The sequence below is a fragment of the Microcaecilia unicolor genome, chromosome 4 (genome assembly GCF_901765095.1).
Source record: "Microcaecilia unicolor chromosome 4, aMicUni1.1, whole genome shotgun sequence".
Lineage (NCBI taxonomy): Eukaryota > Metazoa > Chordata > Amphibia > Gymnophiona > Siphonopidae > Microcaecilia > Microcaecilia unicolor.
In genome coordinates this window covers 19,794,553-19,814,347 of record NC_044034.1, presented here as the reverse complement: position 1 = coordinate 19,814,347, position 19,795 = coordinate 19,794,553, and the positions used below count along the sequence as shown (strand labels likewise).

Sequence of the window (19,795 nt, the reverse complement as noted above, 5' to 3'; positions counted from 1 at the left end):
ACTGAGTTGTGCTCCACTGATTCTGAAATATGTCACATAAGGATGATCAGTTAACAGGGCATTTGACACATGTGAAATGGTATCTCCATATCGATATCCATGCTTTCGTTCTCACCTGGAACGTCCCTGCCCAGGTTGGTTATGAGTGAAACACGTTACTGTGTGATGGCTTATGTGAAGTGAGTTGGTGACATCAACTTGGTTTACAGTGCTCAAATGTCCTTGTCAAAAATATTATACCATCACTTTGGTGCCAACTGGATGGAGTCGGTCCAGAGGGCAGCTATGAAATTAGTAAGAGGTCTTGAATGCAAAAATTACAGGGACAGGCTTAGGTACCTCAACATGTATATGCTGGAAGAGAGGAGGGAGAGAGGAGACATGATAGAAACGTTTAAATATCTCAAGGGCATTTATGTACAGGAAGAGAGCCTTTTCCAAATGAAGGAGAGCTCTGGAATGAGGGGGCATATGACGAAGTTAAGAGGGAATAGGCTTAGGAGTAACCTAAGGAAGTATTATTTCACAGAAAGGGTGGTGGAGGCGTGGAATGGCCTCCCGGTGGACGTGGTGGAGTTGAGGACTGTGTCAGAATTTAAAAAGGCATGGGATAAGCCATAGGCGTAGACTGGAGGGGGGCGAGGGGGGGCAATGCCCCCCCAAACGACGACGAGGTGCCGCCGCGCCATTAGTTTAAAAAAAAAACACACATGCAGGCACGCGCTCCTCTCCATCCGCTTGGCTTCCCTGCCCTCTCTGTCTGCGTCCCGCCTTCCTCTGACGTCAGAGGAAGGCGGGACGCAGACAGAGAGGGCAGGGAAGCCAAGCGGACGGAGAGGAGCGTGTCCGTCTACCCCTCTCTCTTCCTCCCTCCGGCGCAGGCAGCAGTCTTTTTCAGCGTTCCTGGCAGCGGTAGCGATGTACACGCTGCCTTCGGCTCTGCCCCGCATAGGTGGGAACAGGAACTTGAAGAGAAGGCTTCCGGGGCAGACCAAAGGCAGCGTGTACATCGCTACCGCTGCCAGGAACGCTGAAAAAGCTGAAGACTGTTGCCTGCGCCGGAGGGAGGGAGGTAGGAAGAGAGGGGGGTAAACAGAGTCACGATGTTGGACCTCGCGGGGTGGGGAGCAGAGGGCAGATGGATGGTACTGGGAGGGGTGGGGAGCAGAGGGAAGGAGCAAGAGATGGATGGGACTGGGAGGGGTGGGGAGCAGAGGGAAGGAGCAGAAGATGGATGGGACGGAGGGATGGTGAGCATAAGGAAGGAACAGAAGATGGATGGGACTGGGAGGGGTGGGGAGCAGAGGGAAGGAGCAAGAGATGGATGGGACTGCGAGGGGTGGGGAGCAGAGGGAAGGAGCAGGAGATGGATGGGACTGGGAGGGGTGGGGAGCAGAGGGAAGGAGCAAGAGATGGATGGGACTGCGAGGGGTGGGGAGCAGAGGGAAGGAGCAAGAGATGGATGGGACTGGGAGGGTGGGGAGCAGAGGGAAGCCTACTGGAAAGAAGACACTGCATAAAACAGAAGACACTGGGACCAAAGCGAATAGAAAAACTAAATGATCAGACAACAAAGGTAGGTAGAAATATTTTATTCATAATTTATTAATTGAAATGTGTCAGCTTTTTGAAATGTGCATCTGTGATATTTTGCCTGTAAATTTCAATTCCTTCCTCCATATTAGCATATTCATTTGCATATGTATATATGCAAATGATATGCTAATATGCTCCGCCCATTCTTTGCCGCCGCCCCCCCCCCCCCCCCCCCCCCCCCCCCAATGAAACAGTCAAACTACGCCTATGGGGATAAGCATGTGGGATCGCTTAGGAATAGGAAGAATTGGGGGTTACAGAGGATGGGCAGACTGGATGGGTCATATGGCCTTTATCTGCCGTCATGTTTCTATGTTTCTATTCCACCAATGCCTAAGAGCCAACCTCATCAGTGATGTCACAATGGCTCAATTGTCCTATTACTGCCTTACTTTCCCCCCTTAGTGTGTTTCAGTCTCTGGTAACCAGAGCTGAGATTGTGATGTCATAATGCCTCTTTCCACCAATGCCTAAGAGCCAACCTCATCAGTGATGTCACAATGGCTCAATTGTCCCATTCTTGGCTTACTTTCCCCCCTTAGTGTGAAGAGTTTCAGTCTCTGGTAACCAGAGCTCATATTGTGATGTCATAATGGGAATAGGCTTAGGAGTAACCCAAGGAAGTATTATTTCACAGAAAGGGTGGTGGAGGCGTGGAATGGCCTCCCGGTGGAGGTGGTGGAGTCGAGGACTGTTCCAGAATTTAAAAAAGCATGGGATAAGAATGTGGAATTGCTTAGGAACAGGAAGAATTAGGGGTTACAGAGGATGGGCAGACTGGATGGGTCATGTGGCCTTTATCTGCTGTCATGTTTCTATGTAACTGTCACCCGTGGTTTGCTTGCAGAGATGCCAGAGACTTGCACAATCATGAATACTGATTTCCCCTCTTATCCTTAAATGTGGTCTTTCCAAGACTGCATTGAGGAGGCTTGAACCACTGGGGATCAATTGAAAAACTTGGTTTCCAATGGGAAGAATTTGGGAACTATCACAAAAACTAAAATACCTAGAAATATTTAATAGAAAATATATGTAATAATTTCTAGCCAACCCTCTTATTTTTTTTACTATGTGAAAACCTAAGAAGTACCGTACTGGGTCAGACCAAAGGTCCATCAAGCCCAGCATTCTGTCTCTGACCATGTCAAGCCAAATCACAGGTACCTTGCAGTGAGCTTTTGGTATATTGGTGATTGAATACTAATTCCTGAAATGTTTTTTTTTTTTTTTTTACCCTTTGTGAGACGAAGGACCGCCCCTACACCTGGAGAATCGAGCTGGCCAAAACGGAGAAGTATTGGGAAGGCTGGTTTCGAGGCCTGTCCAATCTCTTTCTGAGCTGCCCGATTCCAAAACAGCTGCTGCTGGCAGGTAGGTGCCAAAAGCTCTTTCCCCCGTCAAACATGCATTAGTAACATAGTAACATAGTAGATGACGGCAGAAAAAGACCTGCACGGTCCATCCAAGATAACTCATATGTGCTAATTTTGTGTATACCCTACTTTGATTTGTACCTGTGTTCTTCAGGGCACAGACCGTATAAATCTGCCCAGCACTATCCCTGCCTCCCACCACCGGCTCTGGCACAGACCGTATAAATCTGCCCAGCACTATCCCTGCCTCCCACCACCGGCTCTGGCACAGACCGTATAAGTCTGCCCAGCACTATCCCTGCCTCCCAACCTCCAGTCCCGCCTCCCACCACCGGCTCTGGCACAGACCGTATAAGTCTGCCCAGCTCTATCCCTGCCTCCCACCACCGGCTCTGGCACAGACCGTATAAGTCTGCCCAGCACTATCCCCGCCTCCCAACCATCAGCCCCGCCTCCCGATCTTGACTAAGCTCCTGAGGATCCATTCCTTCTGCACAGGATTCCTTTATGCTTATCCCACGCATGTTTGAATTCCGTTACCGTTTTCATTTCCACCACCTTCCGCGGGAGAGCATTCCAAGCATCCACTACTCTCTCCGTGAAAAAATACTTCCTGACATTTTTCTTGAGTCTGCCCCCCTTCAATCTCATTTCATGTCCTCTTGTTCTACCATCTTCCCATCTCCGGAAAAGGTTCGTTTGCGGATTAATACCTTTCAAATATTTGAACGTCTGTATCATATCACCCCTGTTTCTCCTTTCCTCCAGAGTATACATGTTTAGTTCAGAAAGTCTCTCCTCATACGTTTTGTAACGCAAATCCCATACCATTCTCGTAGCTTTTCTTTGCACCGCTTCAATTCTTTTTACGTCCTTAACAAGATACGGCCCCCAAAACTGAACACAATACTCCAGGTGGGGCCTCACCAACGACTTATACAGGGGCATCAACAGCCCCTTTCTTCTGCTGGTCACACCTCTCTTTATACAGCCTAACAACCTTCTAGCTAAGGCCACCGCCTTGTCACACTGTTTCGTCGCCTTCAAATCCTCAGATACTATCACCCCAAGATCCCTCTCTCCGTCCGTACCTATCAGACTCTCGCCGCCTAACACATACGTCTCCCGTGGATTTCTAGTCCCTAAATTAGAGTTGGTTTTAAGTATTTCCTTTAAATTATCTTGATGGGGAGGAGGACCTTTACTATATACAGGAGAGAAATCTGTTTCATTTATTTTCATTGTTGCCAGGTGGGAGGTTTTCGCGCCCAATTGGGTGGGTTTCCGCGACCGTTTGCAGGAAACTTTTGACGGCTGCGGGAAATTGGGCGGCTTCTTCTCGGCCGCGTTGCGGGTTTGGGCGCTTTTCCGGTGAGGCTTCTATTGGTCCAATTTGGTCCAATAGAAGCCCCGCGGAGGCGGGGTTAATGACAGAGGTGGGTATCGGAGGCGGGGTTACTGATGTTGGAGGCGGGGTTGAGTACATCTGGAGTGGGGTTAATGACATCGGGGTGGGTTTTGCCCTTGTGTGGTTTTGGGTGGGGAAATTTTTTTAAACCTGGCAACCCTGTTTATTTTTCTGGCAGTACCTTGCATTGTATATTTTATGCTGCTGAATGTCACAAAGGCCGATATGTAAAGGGTTTGGGCCTCTAACTCGGTCTCACAGAAAATGTATTAGGGATGAGTTCCTAAAAGGTGCCCTATGTGAGAATAGCAACAGAGGTGGACCTTGGATGGGGATAAAAGGAGTTTAGGAGCCTACACGGTCCGTGTTTTGGCTTTTAAAAAAGCCTTCATCAGGGGTCAGGTTCTATGACAGCTTCAGATGTTATGGCAAGTTCTATTAGAGAAGCAAGCATGTCCCTGGAGTAGCCTACTCCAGGGACATGCTTGCTTCTCTAATAAAACTTGCCATAACATCTGAAGCTGTCATAGAACCTGACCCCTGATGAAGGCTTTTTTAAAAGCCGAAACACGGACTGTGTAGGGTCCCTAATAAAGTTTTCCTGGAGCATCTCACCCCTTGTCTCGGATTGATCTCTTGAAGTTGTGTTTTTCCACTTTTTTCTTTTTTGTTGGACTTTTGTGGAAACTTTGAACCCCTTTTGTTTCTGCGATAAAAGGAGTATGACATATTTAGAAGGCTCATGAAGTGTAAAAATGACCTGTTAAATCGAAAACACATCATCTCGAATCTCCTTTTTTCTTTAAATAGCAGGGCTTTAGCCTTTTTAATGAAAACATGTAATCTGATTCAGAATGAATTTCACAAGGAGCCAGCTACAGAAAGACCTATTTAAGTGTTCCACCAGTTGGCTATTTGATTGAGGAAACACCCAGTAAATCATTAGGAAAGTGTAGACTTTAAATACTTAAAAAAAAAAAATCCTTACGATTTTATAAATCTGGAAAAAGTTTTAAACATTATAGGTTAAAGCAGCAGTTACTTCCAGAGGCACAACTAAAAGTGGTTCAGAAGCCTTCTGATTTTGCAGTACTGCACTGAAGGACACTTGAGTTTACTAGCTTTGAATTGTAAGAATAGACTTGCTTAGTCCCATGGAGACATCCGTTTCCACTGCAGAAACCCCTACTGGCCAAAGGAATTGGGGTCAATCTTGAAGAAAGACTTTTATTTCCATTTGCTTATCTTTCTTGAATCAATTAAAGCTCAATGCTTCCCCCAGCCCTTGGACATATTAACTGGGGGGAGGGATGAGAGCTGAGTAGAGGAGGGATGTTAAAAGCGGGCCATAAGTCAGCCTTCTTACCACCCACAAGTATTTTTGTTGTAAATTGTGGAACATTTCTTCTGCAGGGCTTATTTCTCGATTTTTGAGCAGAGCTCCCCAGGTGTTTCTTCTCATCTTTTGTTGATAGGAACTTGAGTTCTATGGCAGAAGCGTAGCTGGTTGTGATGCCAGGGGGAGCAGAGAGGCGTACACGTTGCGTAGCTGCAACGGATTGCCTGAAAAATAGGCGTCGTCGCTGTCTGAAGTCAGTTTGGGGGAGCAGTCACACCCCTGGCACCCCACCTAGCTACGCTTCTGTTCTGTGGTACAGAAAAACATATCTGCAGAACAGAAATATTTTCTACTCTATCTGTTTCTTATCCAGAGATGTGGAAGATCTGTTTTCATCCCACCGCAAACTGACTAAAATGCAGTGAGTTTGTGATACTGCTGTTTCACCCCACTAATTTTCAGTAGAAGTAACCAGTTGCTTGGAATTACTTTTAGTTAACCCAGCACATGATAATTTTGCAGTTTGGAGCCTTCGTGCATTGACGGATTGGAAGTGAAGAGTGTGGGGGGGGGGGGGACCATATCATTTGCTCCTCCCCCATGCCCACTCCAGATTACACCTTTTCCGGAGATGGGAAGGTGGTAGAATGAGAGCACATGAAATGAGATTGAAGGGGGGCAGACTCAAGAAAAATGTCAGGAAGTATTTTTTCACGGAGAGAGTAGTGGATGCTTGGAATGCCCTCCAGCGGGAGGTGGTGGAAATGAAAACGGTAACGGAATTCAAACATGCGTGGGATAAGCATAAAGGAATCTTGTGCCGAAGGAATGGATCCTCAGGAGCTTAGTCAAGATCGGGAGGCGGGGCTGATGGTTGGGAGGCGGAGATAGGGCTGGGCAGACTTATACGGTCTGTGCCAGAGCCGGTGGTGGGCAGCGGGGACTGGTGGTTGGGAGGCAGGGATAGTGCTGGACAGACTTGTACGGTCTGTGCCAGAGCCGGTGGTTGGGAGGCGGGGATAGTGCTGGACAGACTTGTACGGTCTGTGCCAGAGCCGGTGGTTGGGAGGTGGGGCTGGTGGTTGGGAGGCGGGGATAGTGCGGGGCAGACTTATACGGTCTGTGCCCTGAAGAGCACAGGTACAAATCAAAGTAGGGTATACACAAAAAGCAGCAAATATGAGTTATCTTGTTGGGCAGACTGGATGAACCGTGCAGGTCTTTTTCTGCCGTCATCTACTATGTTACTATGTTACCTGTGTTTGTGATTATTTCTGTTTCAGGAGTACAACTGCTTTGTGACAGCAAGCAAGGTTTTTTTTTTTTCAGGATAAATTTGCCACTCAAGCACATATGAGAGAAATTATTTCCTCAGAGAAGGACTTTGGTCCGTTCGGGCAACAGAGCATTCTTGAATTCTGAACCCATAATTCCTCTTTCAGTGAATTATTTAAAAATAACTGCAAGAGCCTGATTTCCGTGTCCATCTTACCTAGCATAATTTCGAGAAAAATGTTGACGTGCTGTTTCGTCACCTGAGCTTCATCTTCCCCTCCCTTCTTTACGATGGCTCTTGATCCACCTATCTACTTGCTGTGGGTCAGATGTTTCCTGGGTTATCCACCATAGCAGATGGATGACTGACCCAAGGATATATGTGCTAAAACAGACTATGAACTGTTGTGTCTGTTTTGTCACTTGCTGTTTTTATATCTTTGACATACCGTGCCATGAACAGCTGTGAGGATTAGAGGGTAATAAACATACCAAATAAATTGTAAAAAGTACCTAGATGCACTGAGCATTCCAGTTTTACTTATTCAATACATTTCTATACCTCATGAACCATTCTGACCATTGTTATAAAATCATACCAAAAAACAATTTGCACTCATCAATACTTCACTTCTAGTTGAACTGCCTTTCAGTTGAATACCTTGAACAATTAAGTGGTCACATAGTGGGGAGAAAAACTGCATTAGTAGTTTCTGTTTGGGACACTATTGTTCTTGAAGTGCAGAAACATTTTTTTTTTTCTTGATATGCACGTGTAATGGGCCTTTCTTTGTGGGCTTGGTGATTTTTTTTTCTGTGTGTAAACCTGGATTGGAACAGTCAGCGTGTTGCCTTTTTATCTTGCAATAGGCCAAGGTGTAAAGAATTTCTCTCCTCTGACGATTGACCTTTGCTTCTGTTTGCTTTGTCCTAGGTGTTGACAGGCTGGATAAAGATCTAACCATTGGACAGATGCAAGGTAATGGTTTCACACTGTTGTAGTTTAGCTGCTTAGGTGAGTTATTTACTAGAAGAGTTCTCGATTAAAAGGTACCCTACGTGATTTTGATTTTAGATGTAATGATTGAAGAGCATTTTTCCAAATCTCACTCACTCCAGCAGCAGCAGTTTTGAGAAAAAAAGGTAATGGCGTTTGGACTGAGTGAGTTTTGCATAGAGTATTCAATACAAAGTCATTAAAATACCGTGGACTTAGTGAGTTTTGGCACAGGAATAAGATACAGTAAATGAATCCTTTATATACACAAATGACCTCACTATGTACCATTTGAGAACTGAATCCAAAGCATAATCCGGAAAATCCTAGACCTGATAGAAAGTTGGGCTACTACTTTTCACCTCAAACCGAACAGACGAAAATCAAAATTCCTAGTCATCTTTATCCCTCATAATACCCTCAAGTAGTTTCACCATTGACCAGACAACTTATCCCTTAGAAGCTAAATTAAGAATATTAGGAGTCCTCACTGACCAACACCTGAATTGTGCAGACCAGGTTAACTCTGTGGTCGCGAAGGCATTTAATAGTCTCTGGAGACCGAAAAGACTTTGCATTTGTCCACATTAAATTTCATCTGCCATTTGGATGCCCAGTCTTCCAGGTTACTAAGATCTTCCTGCAATTTTTCACATTCCACTTGCATTTTGACAACTTTAAATAGTTTTGTGTCATCTTTTTATATTACTTTACCTCTAGACTTATATCCTGCTACCACCTTTCAGTTCTAAGCGTGTTACAGACTCCAAAAGAACCAGAACAAACCTCTGGGAATTATAATAATGTTGACAGAAAAATCTTAACTATATTGCATGGGGGTTTTTTTAAATAAAAAAGTTTCTGTATTCTTCCTAAACAAAAACTTTCCAGCAGTATCTTTCCATAATCTTGAACAGCCAAAGATTTATCAAAAAGTACTAATCTTTTCTTACCCTTAACTGAAGGAAATGTGAAAAAATTCAGTATCGCATCTCCTAACTCTATGAGAAGACGCAAAACAAAAATGAGCTAACATATAACCTGGAATCTGCCCTTGTAATATTTTAAAGAGAAAGCAAGCTAACTTAAAAGAAACGTGCCACAATGGGTAACCAGTACAGCTTAATATAAGAACTGTCCAACTTAGATAAACCAGAAATCAATCTTATTGCCTTTTTTTGTATGATTTGAATCTTCCTTAGGGACCTCTTTGAACAACCTAAGTAAATCAAATTACAGTAATCAAGGTATGACTGTATCAGTGAGTGTACCAACCAATCATATTGATCAAGTTCAAAACATTTTTACGAATTGTATGAAGCTTCTTAAGAAAAAACATTTCTTAACCACAGTATTAACTTGTTCAAGTGAAATAGAACAATCAATTTGAACTCCTAAGATCTTAATGATTGGAGAAAGTAAAAAGTCAACCTTAGTAATTGTTCTGATCCATAGTTAAAACACAAGGATTTAGTTTTCTCCGTATTAAGTTTTAACTTATGATCATGCATTCATTTTTCAAATAAGTCTATACAATGTTGAACTTTGAGAATATCAATAGAAGAATTAACACTGAAATATCATTTGTGTAAATGTAGTGAAGAAAACCATTCTTTTCTAGTAAAGAGCTTAAAGACCGCAAGAAACATTGACCAATACCGGAGAAAGGGGGGAACCCTGTGGAACTCCACAATGATTACTTCAATTAAAAGATAAATACATATGTAACTTAACCCTGTATGAGCTACCGTGTTTCCCCGAAAATAAGACACTGTCTTATATTAATTTTTGCCCCCAAAAATGCGCTAGGTCTTATTTTCAGGGGCTGTCTTATTTTTCGGGGAAACATCGGCGTTGGCCCGCCCGCCCTCCATCGCTCCCGAAACTAACCTTAAACGCTTCCTTTCACCTTCGCAGCAAGCAGCAGCAGGGCAGGCCATTCCTTCCTTCCATGTCCCGCCCTAGCCTGACGTAACGTCCGCGAGGGCGGGGCATGGAAGGAAGGACAGATCTGCACTGCTGCTGCTTGCTGCGAAGGTGAAAGGAGGCGTTTGTTAGTTCCGGGAGCGGTGGAGGGGGGGCCCGGCAACCTCGGGTGGGGGGGCGGCCCGGGGGCTAGGTCTTACTTTTGGGGGAGGCTTTATATCTACCAATTCAGGAAAACCTCTACTAGGTCTTATTTTCGGAGGATGTCTTACTTTCGGGGAAACAGGGTAGTAACCAGGAAGCCTCTAATCCATTTTAAAACATTACCTGTAATTCCTAATTCCTGAGGATTCTGTAATAAAAGGGAATGGTCTACCGTTACTTCAATGATAAGTCGAATTGAAGTAACAAAGTACTTTTATCTTCACTCAGTGTCAGAACATGGTCTATCAAGGAGCATAATACTGTTTCCATGCTAAAAGAAGCATGAAACCCCAATTGAGATATAGGCAGACTATCATACAAATCCAGATATCAAGCTGTAGGGTCACTATTCCATTAATTTTGTAAAAAACAGAATAGAGGCTACCTGTCTGTAATTAGAAACCAATTGTTTGAATTGATTAAAATCTTTCAGTATAAGTGTAATTATAATTTCTGCCAAACTATTAGGAAAATTTCCATTAGATAGCTGATATTCAATCCATGATTATACTTCAGCACAAAATGTTATTGGAGCTATTTCCATTAAGTAAGGAGGACAAATATCCAGTATACAATAAGAGGAAGTATATTTCTGAAATAATTTAGAAAAGACTGGTCACTGAATAATATCAAATGCCTTCCAAATTCTATCCACTGGAATGCCTTTCCCAGGACATAAATCCAAAGACAGCTCTAAGTTATTATCAACTATTAAAAGAAAAAAACAATTCTTAACTTTTGAATTTTCTCCTGAAAATATAAGGCTAGTTGATTCAATGAAGGATATTCCTCCTTTTGCAAAGCTTCCAGAATCTGAAGGTGTAATAAGTGAATTAACAATAGAAAACAATCCTATATAATAAAACGCACCTCCAACATTCTGAAGCTGAGGCATTCCTGCTCTCTGTATCCATCTCCTGAATTGACATCACGTACTTCCGGGTTCGTCACAAGCAGAAGTGACCAACCACACGAGGTTTCTCGGCTTCAGAATGTTGGAGGTGCATTCTATTAAATAGGATTGGTCAGTTCCTTGAAGCACAGCCAGAGCTCAGCGTCCTGCACAGTAACGCTCAGACACCAGAGAGAGGGGGGCGGCCTGACACCAGAGAGAGGGAGGGAGGGGGGCCTGACACCAGAGAGGGGGGAGGTATCTCTGTCACACACACACTCCCTCTCTCACAGTCAATGTCTTTCTCTCTCTCACTCTCACACACTGTCTCTCACACACTCTATGTCTCACACTGTATCACATTCACTCCTGCTCTCTGTATCCATCTCCTGAATTGACATCACGTACTTCCGGGTTCGTCACAAGCAGAAGTGACCAACCACACGAGGTTTCTCGGCTTCAGAATGTTGGAGGTGCATTCTATTAAATAGGATTGGTCAGTTCCTTGAAGCACAGCCAGAGCTCAGCGTCCTGCACAGTAACGCTCAGACACCAGAGAGAGGGGGGGAGGTATCTCTGTCAAACACACACACTCTCTCTCACACACTCTGTCTCACACTGTATCACATTCACTCTCTATGTGTCACACACTCTCTTGGTCTCATACACTCAGTCTCACAGAGAGTCTGTGTCTCGCACACACTGTATCTGTGTGAAACACACTCTCTCACACTGTCTCACATACGCACTTGCACACACTCTCATTCTCACACACACACTGTCTCTCTCTCTCATAGACACACTGAGGAAAACCTTGCTAGCGCCCGTTTCATTTGTGTCAGAAACGGGCCTTTTTTACTAGTTTCATATTACAACAATCTTTGAATCTGCTCATAATAATATTTTTTCTTAGCTAAGGTTGTAGCTCTTTTTTATAAATATAAATATGGACTGCAGTATGTCAGTTATCCCTAGATAGATTAGATTTATCTTTACAAAGTTTCCTGCATTCACATTTTAATTTTAATAGATCAGAGGAAAACCATTTATCACTTTTCACACCCTTTTAACTTTAGAGCAAAAAAGGAACTAATTTATCCAAAACCTGGAGTCCTAATCTTGGCCAGTTAGTTTCCAAGTCCAATTTTCTATCTTCTGGCAAATCTAACAATACAAACTAAAGTCCAAACAAAAAAAACAGCACCACGGGCCTTTAAAAATGGAACACAGTTCTTTAATGAATGAGCCTTGACAAAAAGACCCGACACGGGCCGTGTTTCGGTGACTAGCACCTGCGTCAGGGGTCACAGTGATGACGTGGAAAACTTGGGGAATAACTCGAATATATTCCTCTACAATATATTATTCCTTACCCCACGTCTCATGTAGTAAAAGCTACAAAGCACCAAGGCACTTTCACTTTCTGTATCCAAATGGATGAAAATAGAGAACTGGGAGCTCATGTATTATTACTTTCTACCTAGAGAGTTTGATTTAGGTCAGCTTCACAGAGTGAAGAGCAATCTTTATTGGCGTGGAGGAGTAACATAATGATTAGTGCATTGGGCTGAGAATGTGGGGAACTGGGTTCGTTTCCCCACTGCTGCTCCTTGTGGCCCTGGGCAGATCACTTAATCCTCCATTGCCCCAGGTGTAAAAGTTTGTGAGCTCAGCAGGAACAGAGAAAATACCTGCATAGAATATGCAAACACCTTTGGTTGTACCACAGAAAGAGTTTTATGGTGTGATGTTAGGAAAGAGGATCTTGATCCAGATGGACAAGTGTGAGACTGGCATTGATTTTGCTCTTGGACAGTGTTTATGTAAACAAACTAGGATAGACTGGATGTTGTACAAAGAGGCACTGCAGATCTAGAACTGGGCTCTACATAAGTAATGCCACACTGGGAAAAGACCAAGGGTCCATCGAGCCCAGCATCCTGTCCACGACAGCGGCCAATCCAGGCCAAGGGCACCTGGCAAGCTTCCCAAGTCTTGAAGGATGCATTTGTAAAGCAGCGTACATTGTGGGAGTGCCCAATGTGATTGCAGACAAATTCAGCCTGGAATCTTATGAGTGGGTCTTGGACTAGGAGAGAGCAGGCAATATTGTTCTGTGCTGAAGAACTGTGGCACTAAGATAATCTTTCCATGGGATAATTGTCATGACTCTTGGAGCTTGGTAATTAGAAGCCCCAATATCATGGAGCATAACCCTGGCACAGCAATCACCTGAAGTCTCTATTATTTTATGAAGTCTCTTTTATTGAATAAATCACAGATAATTTACTCACAGATAGACGTTCAGGATACAGAGACTTCTTAATCTGGAGGCTGTAGGAGGTGGAGATCTGAAGAGAGGTAGTTGTATTGCAGGGGGAGGGGAAGGTAGTTGAACAGGTAGAAATAGTCCAAAGCTGGGTGACTGCAATGTGCGATATCTCATTTGGAAGAAGATATTTACAGGGTAAAAAATCCAGGTTCGTTACAGGGAGATTCAGCAGGACAGAGCTGTCTGGAGCGAGATGGTGTTGGCTCCATGTCCCTGGCTATAATGGAGGAAGAAGCCCCACGTGGCTGAAAGGACAAAGAAGTGGTGGGGCTTCACACAGGGAGGAGCAGATAGAGACCAATGGGGACAGAGCCTGCCATCGGATAGCAAGGGGTAGTCCTAGAGATAGGAGGGAAAGGTCATACCTGGCTGACCTTTGAGGACAGATAGTAAGACTGAACAGGAAGACAAAAGAGCCAAGCTTGGCAGAGAGAGAGAGAAGGTCTGAGCAGCCTCACAACCAGTGATAGCAGTTCTTACACAGCCAAACAAGTGTGGTTGCACTGCCTGTGAACTACATTACCCACAGTGCATTGCTCATGTATTTTTCCAGTGGGAAACTGCAGCAATGATAGTCCTTGGGACTGAGAATAACAGTAAAGGCATTACACACATTTTAGGATCACGTTATAAACTAGTGCGAGGCTGTCGGAGGACAGAACAATAATGATCATTTGTATTTATAAAAGTTGTATAAACCACATCACAAAGCCAAAGATTATTCAGAAACAAACCGTAATATAAAACATTAAAAGCTGCAAATAAACAAAAGCCACATAAACAGACCACAGACTATCATAAAACCCCATACCCTACAAACCAGAAGTATAGATCACAACATCCATTTTCATTACTGCAACACCTCAAGAAATTTAACAAAAAAAAAAAGCTTTCACATTTTTTTTCCTGAAAACTAGACTCTTTCCTAGTACACCTCAAAGGGAAAACTACCACAGTTCTGACTTTAGTTCTTAAGGGTCCCTCTTATGACCCATACAGTGAGTAGTTCCAGTTAGTACTCTTGGCTAGATCATCCGAGTACCACTTCTGACAGCCTAGCAGATATGAACAGCAAAGATCTCTCTAACAGGAATTTCTTTAACTTTGTGCTGTGTTTCAGGAAAGTTTCAGATGCAAGTGCTTCCACAGTGTGGCCACGCTGTCCACGAAGATGCACCCGATAAAGTGAGTTGGAAACCTATTGCATTTCTGCCCAACCCCCACCCCCCAAACCTGAACTAGCTTGTCACTCTGGAAGACAGAAAACCTCCAAAAATAGTTGTGTGACACAGTGCAGGCCCTGCACCCTGTGGAATAGGTGAGCTGGTGTAATGTGTTTGATAGGTGCTTCTGCTGCTGAAGTGCTTTTCTGTGGCCTCCATCCTTCCAAAGCATGAAGGAAGAAAAACAACTTTCCTCAACACTACCTGAGGTGAAAATGATGGCTGTTCACAACATTACTTTTATATGTAAAAAGGCCAGTGAAGTGTTGCTCAACTTACAAAATCAACAAAGAAATCCCACTTTTCAGTACTTCGGCAAATTCTTTAAATAGTAACATAGTAGATGACGGCAGAAAAAGACCTGCACGGTCCATCCAGTCTGCCCAAGAAGATAAACTCATATGTGCTAGTTTTTTGTGTATACCTTACCTTGATTTGTACCTGGATGCGTGCTGGATTTGATTTTCTGAGACTACCTTGGTGGCTAACACCTAGCTTTTAGCTAGTGTGACAAAGAACAATCCACCAAACCAAGGGCAAGATGCACTAAACTAAATGAGGCTTTAACAAGCCTTTAACGAACAGTTTTCCTACCCTGGCATGCATTAAAGCCCAATTTCCGACGACGATAGCAGCAAATGAAAACTGAATGCAGATGACCGCTTGCCCTAACACTGGAAAACTACGGGAAAGCTAACGAGAGGTCTGTACCTCTTGTTGGGGTTGCCCAGCTCGTGAAAGGGGCAAAAACACTTGTCAGGAGTGTCCTTTATTGACGCTCGAGGTCGCCGCTGCTCCCCACTCCCCCTGCATTAACCCAAATGTAAAAAAAAAAAAGGATTGGGAGGGGGCAAAGGCGCTCGTCAGGAGCATCCTTTATGGACGGCCTTGCCCCCCCCCCCCCCCCCCCCGCTTGAGGTTGCCGCTGCTCCCCACTTCCCCCTGCATTAAAAAAATCAAAACTCAAGATGCCCCAGCCCCCCTCCCTTCCTCTCTTCCCCTCTTTCTCCCCAGCTCCGCCATCCTCCGCCTCCCCCCTGAGGTCGTCGCTGCCGCTCCCCCCCCCCTCCATCTTATCCGCCCCACCCAGCGCCTCTCACCTCTGTGTGAAGGTGCTGCATGGGCAAGAAGAACAGCTGATCACCTGTTTGCCGAGTCTTCAGACGTCCCTCCTTTCCTTCTGGGCCCGCCCTTGTCTGAAGACTCGACAAAGAGGCGATCAGCTGTTCTTGCCCGTGCAGCGCCTTCACACAGAGGTGAGAGGCGCTGCGCGGGCCCGGTAAGACGGAGGGGGGCCCGGTGGAGAGGGGGAGCTGCGGCGACGACCTCAGGGGGGTGGCGGGGCACAGGGGCGGAGGATGGCGGGAGGCGGAGCTGGAGAGAAAGAGAGGAAGGGAGGGGGGCCGGGACAGCTTAAGTTTTGATTTTTTTAATGCAGGGGGAAGCGGGGAGCAGCGGTGACCTGGGGGGGGGGGGGCAAGGCCGTCCATAAAGAACCTGTTTGTTTTTTGGGGTTTTTTTTTTTTAACGTTTGTGGCATGCGCAGAGCAGCCAGCATAACGCTTGGCTGCTCTGCGCATTCTTTATGGGCTGATTACCAACGTTTTAAACAAAGGGTTAGTGAATGCAAGTGAGCTGCAACGAGCAGCTCATTTGCATTCCCTTTCCTTCGTGCATAGCCGTTCGGGTACCGATTTGTTATGGAATTTGGTACAGAACAGCTCTAATGAGGACTTTTGTGCATCTTGCCCCAACTCCTCTATTCTGAGAGGTTGATGCAGAGAGCTAGTAGACATTGGTGTATGGCCTATTTAAATCAGGCTACTAGCTATTCTGCACAGAAGTACAGAGCTGATTTTAAGGTGAGCACAACGTGAGAAATGTACCCCAGGTCTGAGGCATTGTAGAATGGTTGATTTTTTTTTTTTCCCATCACCATCTGAATCCCCCCTCCCCCCCACACACACACAAAAAAAAAATCCCTGGTGCCTAGGGCACCACTGCATACCTTCAACGAGTAGGGTCAGCCTGCCAAATAAGTGACTTGTTACCATGTTTGGTAGTGTGGGTGGAGATTATCAAATGAGGGAAAAAATCCCCTTATTTGACAGACTGGTTGGTGCCTCCATTTTTCAAGATGGCGGTGCAGAGGCAGGAGTGAGTGGCCATTGCTTCTGCATCTTTCAAGGTACAGTGGTGGAAATAAGTATTTGATCCCTTGCTGATTTTGTAAGTTTGCCCACTGACAAAGACATGAGCAGCCCATAATTGAAGGGTAGGTTATTGGTAACAGTGAGAGATAGCACATCACAAATTAAATCCGTAAAATCACATTGTGGAAAGTATATGAATTTATTTGCATTCTGCAGAGGGAAATAAGTATTTGATCCCCCACCAACCAGTAAGAGATCTGGCCCCTACAGACCAGGTAGATGCTCCAAATCAACTCGTTACCTGCATGACAGACAGCTGTCGGCAATGGTCACCTGTATGAAAGACACCTGTCCACAGACTCAGTGAATCAGTCAGACTCTAACCTCTACAAAATGGCCAAGAGCAAGGAGCTGTCTAAGGATGTCAGGGACAAGATCATACACCTGCACAAGGCTGGAATGGGCTACAAAACCATCAGTAAGACGCTGGGCGAGAAGGAGACAACTGTTGGTGCCATAGTAAGAAAATGGAAGAAGTACAAAATGACTGTCAATCGACAAAGATCTGGGGCTCCACGCAAAATCTCACCTCGTGGGGTATCCTTGATCATGAGGAAGGTTAGAAATCAGCCTACAACTACAAGGGGGGAACTTGTCAATGATCTCAAGGCAGCTGGGACCACTGTCACCACGAAAACCATTGGTAACACATTACGACATAACGGATTGCAATCCTGCAGTGCCCGCAAGGTCCCCCTGCTCCGGAAGGCACATGTGACGGCCCGTCTGAAGTTTGCCAGTGAACACCTGGATGATGCCGAGAGTGATTGGGAGAAGGTGCTGTGGTCAGATGAGACAAAAATTGAGCTCTTTGGCATGAACTCAACTCGCCGTGTTTGGAGGAAGAGAAATGCTGCCTATGACCCAAAGAACACCGTCCCCACTGTCAAGCATGGAGGTGGAAATGTTATGTTTTGGGGGTGTTTCTCTGCTAAGGGCACAGGACTACTTCACCGCATCAATGGGAGAATGGATGGGGCCATGTACCGTACAATTCTGAGTGACAACCTCCTTCCCTCCGCCAGGGCCTTAAAAATGGGTCGTGGCTGGGTCTTCCAGCACGACAATGACCCAAAACATACAGCCAAGGCAACAAAGGAGTGGCTCAGGAAGAAGCACATTAGGGTCATGGAGTGGCCTAGCCAGTCACCAGACCTTAATCCCATTGAAAACTTATGGAGGGAGCTGAAGCTGCGAGTTGCCAAGCGACAACCCAGAACTCTTAATGATTTAGAGATGATCTGCAAAGAGGAGTGGACCAAAATTCCTCCTGACATGTGTGCAAACCTCATCATCAACTACAGAAGACGTCTGACCGCTGTGCTTGCCAACAAGGGTTTTGCCACCAAGTATTAGGTCTTGTTTGCCAGAGGGATTAAATACTTATTTCCCTCTGCAGAATGCAAATAAATTCATATACTTTCCACAATGTGATTTTCCGGATTTAATTTGTGATGTGCTATCTCTCACTGTTACCAATAACCTACCCTTCAATTATGGGCTGCTCATGTCTTTGTCAGTGGGCAAACTTACAAAATCAGCAAGGGATCAAATACTTATTTCCACCACTGTATATAGTGACAGGGTCTGAGAGGCCAGGGAGGCTGTAGTGAAGGGGGTTGCTCTAGACACCAGGGATTTTTTTTAATGGGGGGGGGGGGTGGGGGGTTCTCTAGAAACCATTGATATTTTGGGGTGTAGCAGGTCATTCCAGGGTGGGGAGAGGCGAAGAGGTCAGATCAGACTGGAGTACCAGCAGGGGTAGGAAAGGTCATCTCAGGGTTGGGAAGGTCAAGGTATTGACACTTTGTTTGGGGGGGGGGGCGGCAGTTATACAAGGGTGGGCAGGGGTGCTTCTAGACACCAGGGGTGGGTTTTTTTGTTTTCTAATTATTGTTGGGGGGGGGGGGGGGGGGGGGGGTCAGGTCTGGTTGTTTTGGGCCACTAAACTACCAGGGATTGGGCTGATGCAGGTTGCTGGCAATTTTTTAAAAATATTCCCCTTTTTGTGAGCCAGTCACGACTTGCACACTGATTGGAAGGACATTTTAGCAATGAGGTGCAGATTACTGCCATGGCAGTAATTTGCATGCTTACTATATCGCTGCAGGGTTTTTTTTGGAGTTAACTTCATGGTAGAAGCTCTGTGCTAATCCATCGGCCCCTCAGTGTAATGCCTTTCTGCATTACATGTCCAACTCAAATACATTTTGCACTCAGATTTCTGCATAGTAACTTTTTTTTCAGGTGTGAATTGTAAAACAACCTTCAAAAATTGTCTCTTATCACCTACGTCAGCTATGAAATCTCTCTCCATATATTGAAAAGATGAGTCCGAGCACAGTGGTCCATGCCGTGATAACATCGCAACTTGACAACTGTAATGCCCTGTACACTGGCCAAACCAAAAAAAAAAAAAAAGGTTTGTATCGGTGCCAATGAGTTCAGAATGCTGCAGCACAACTGATAGAAGGCTGCAAGTGGCATGACCACATCACACCCTTCCTGCAAAAACTACACTGGCTACCGTTACCTTACAGGGCTAAATTTAAAACTGTTGATTTTCAAGGTCCTCAGACAAAATGGGCCAGTGTACTTAACCCTTTACATACCTTTGAAACCTCTAAGGTCCCCTCAAGGGTCATCACTATCTTGTACCCTTATCAAAAGAAATTATATAATGTTAGACCCACCAAAGAGCTGTCTTAGAAGTAGCCCCTGTGCTCTGGAATTTACTCCCAGAGGGACTACGTGTAACTCGAGACTACCTCTACTTCAGGAAGCAGGTGAAAGCCTGGCTCTTCTCCCAAGCCTTTAATATATAGTAACATAGTAGATGACGGCAGAAAAAGACCTGCACGGTCCATCCAGTCTGCCCAACAAGATAAATTCATATGTGCTACTTTTTATTTGTACCTGTCCTCTTCAGGGCACAGACCGTATAAATCTGGCCAGCACTATCCCCGCCTCCCAACCACCACCCCCTCCTCCCACCACCAGCTCTGGCACAGACT

The 19,795-nt window shown here is 45.1% G+C and overlaps 1 protein-coding gene across 1 annotated transcript in view; it reads left to right on the top strand.

Annotated features, from left to right (window-relative positions):
* Positions 1–19,795, top strand: part of LOC115468361 (protein phosphatase methylesterase 1) — an 81,424-nt gene that overhangs the window by 48,368 nt on the left and 13,261 nt on the right. The window contains exons 10-12 of the mRNA XM_030200007.1: positions 2,844–2,970; positions 7,929–7,973; positions 14,466–14,530. Of these exons, the coding sequence (XP_030055867.1) occupies positions 2,844–2,970; positions 7,929–7,973; positions 14,466–14,530 (237 nt within the window). The remainder of the gene's footprint in view (positions 1–2,843; positions 2,971–7,928; positions 7,974–14,465; positions 14,531–19,795) is intronic.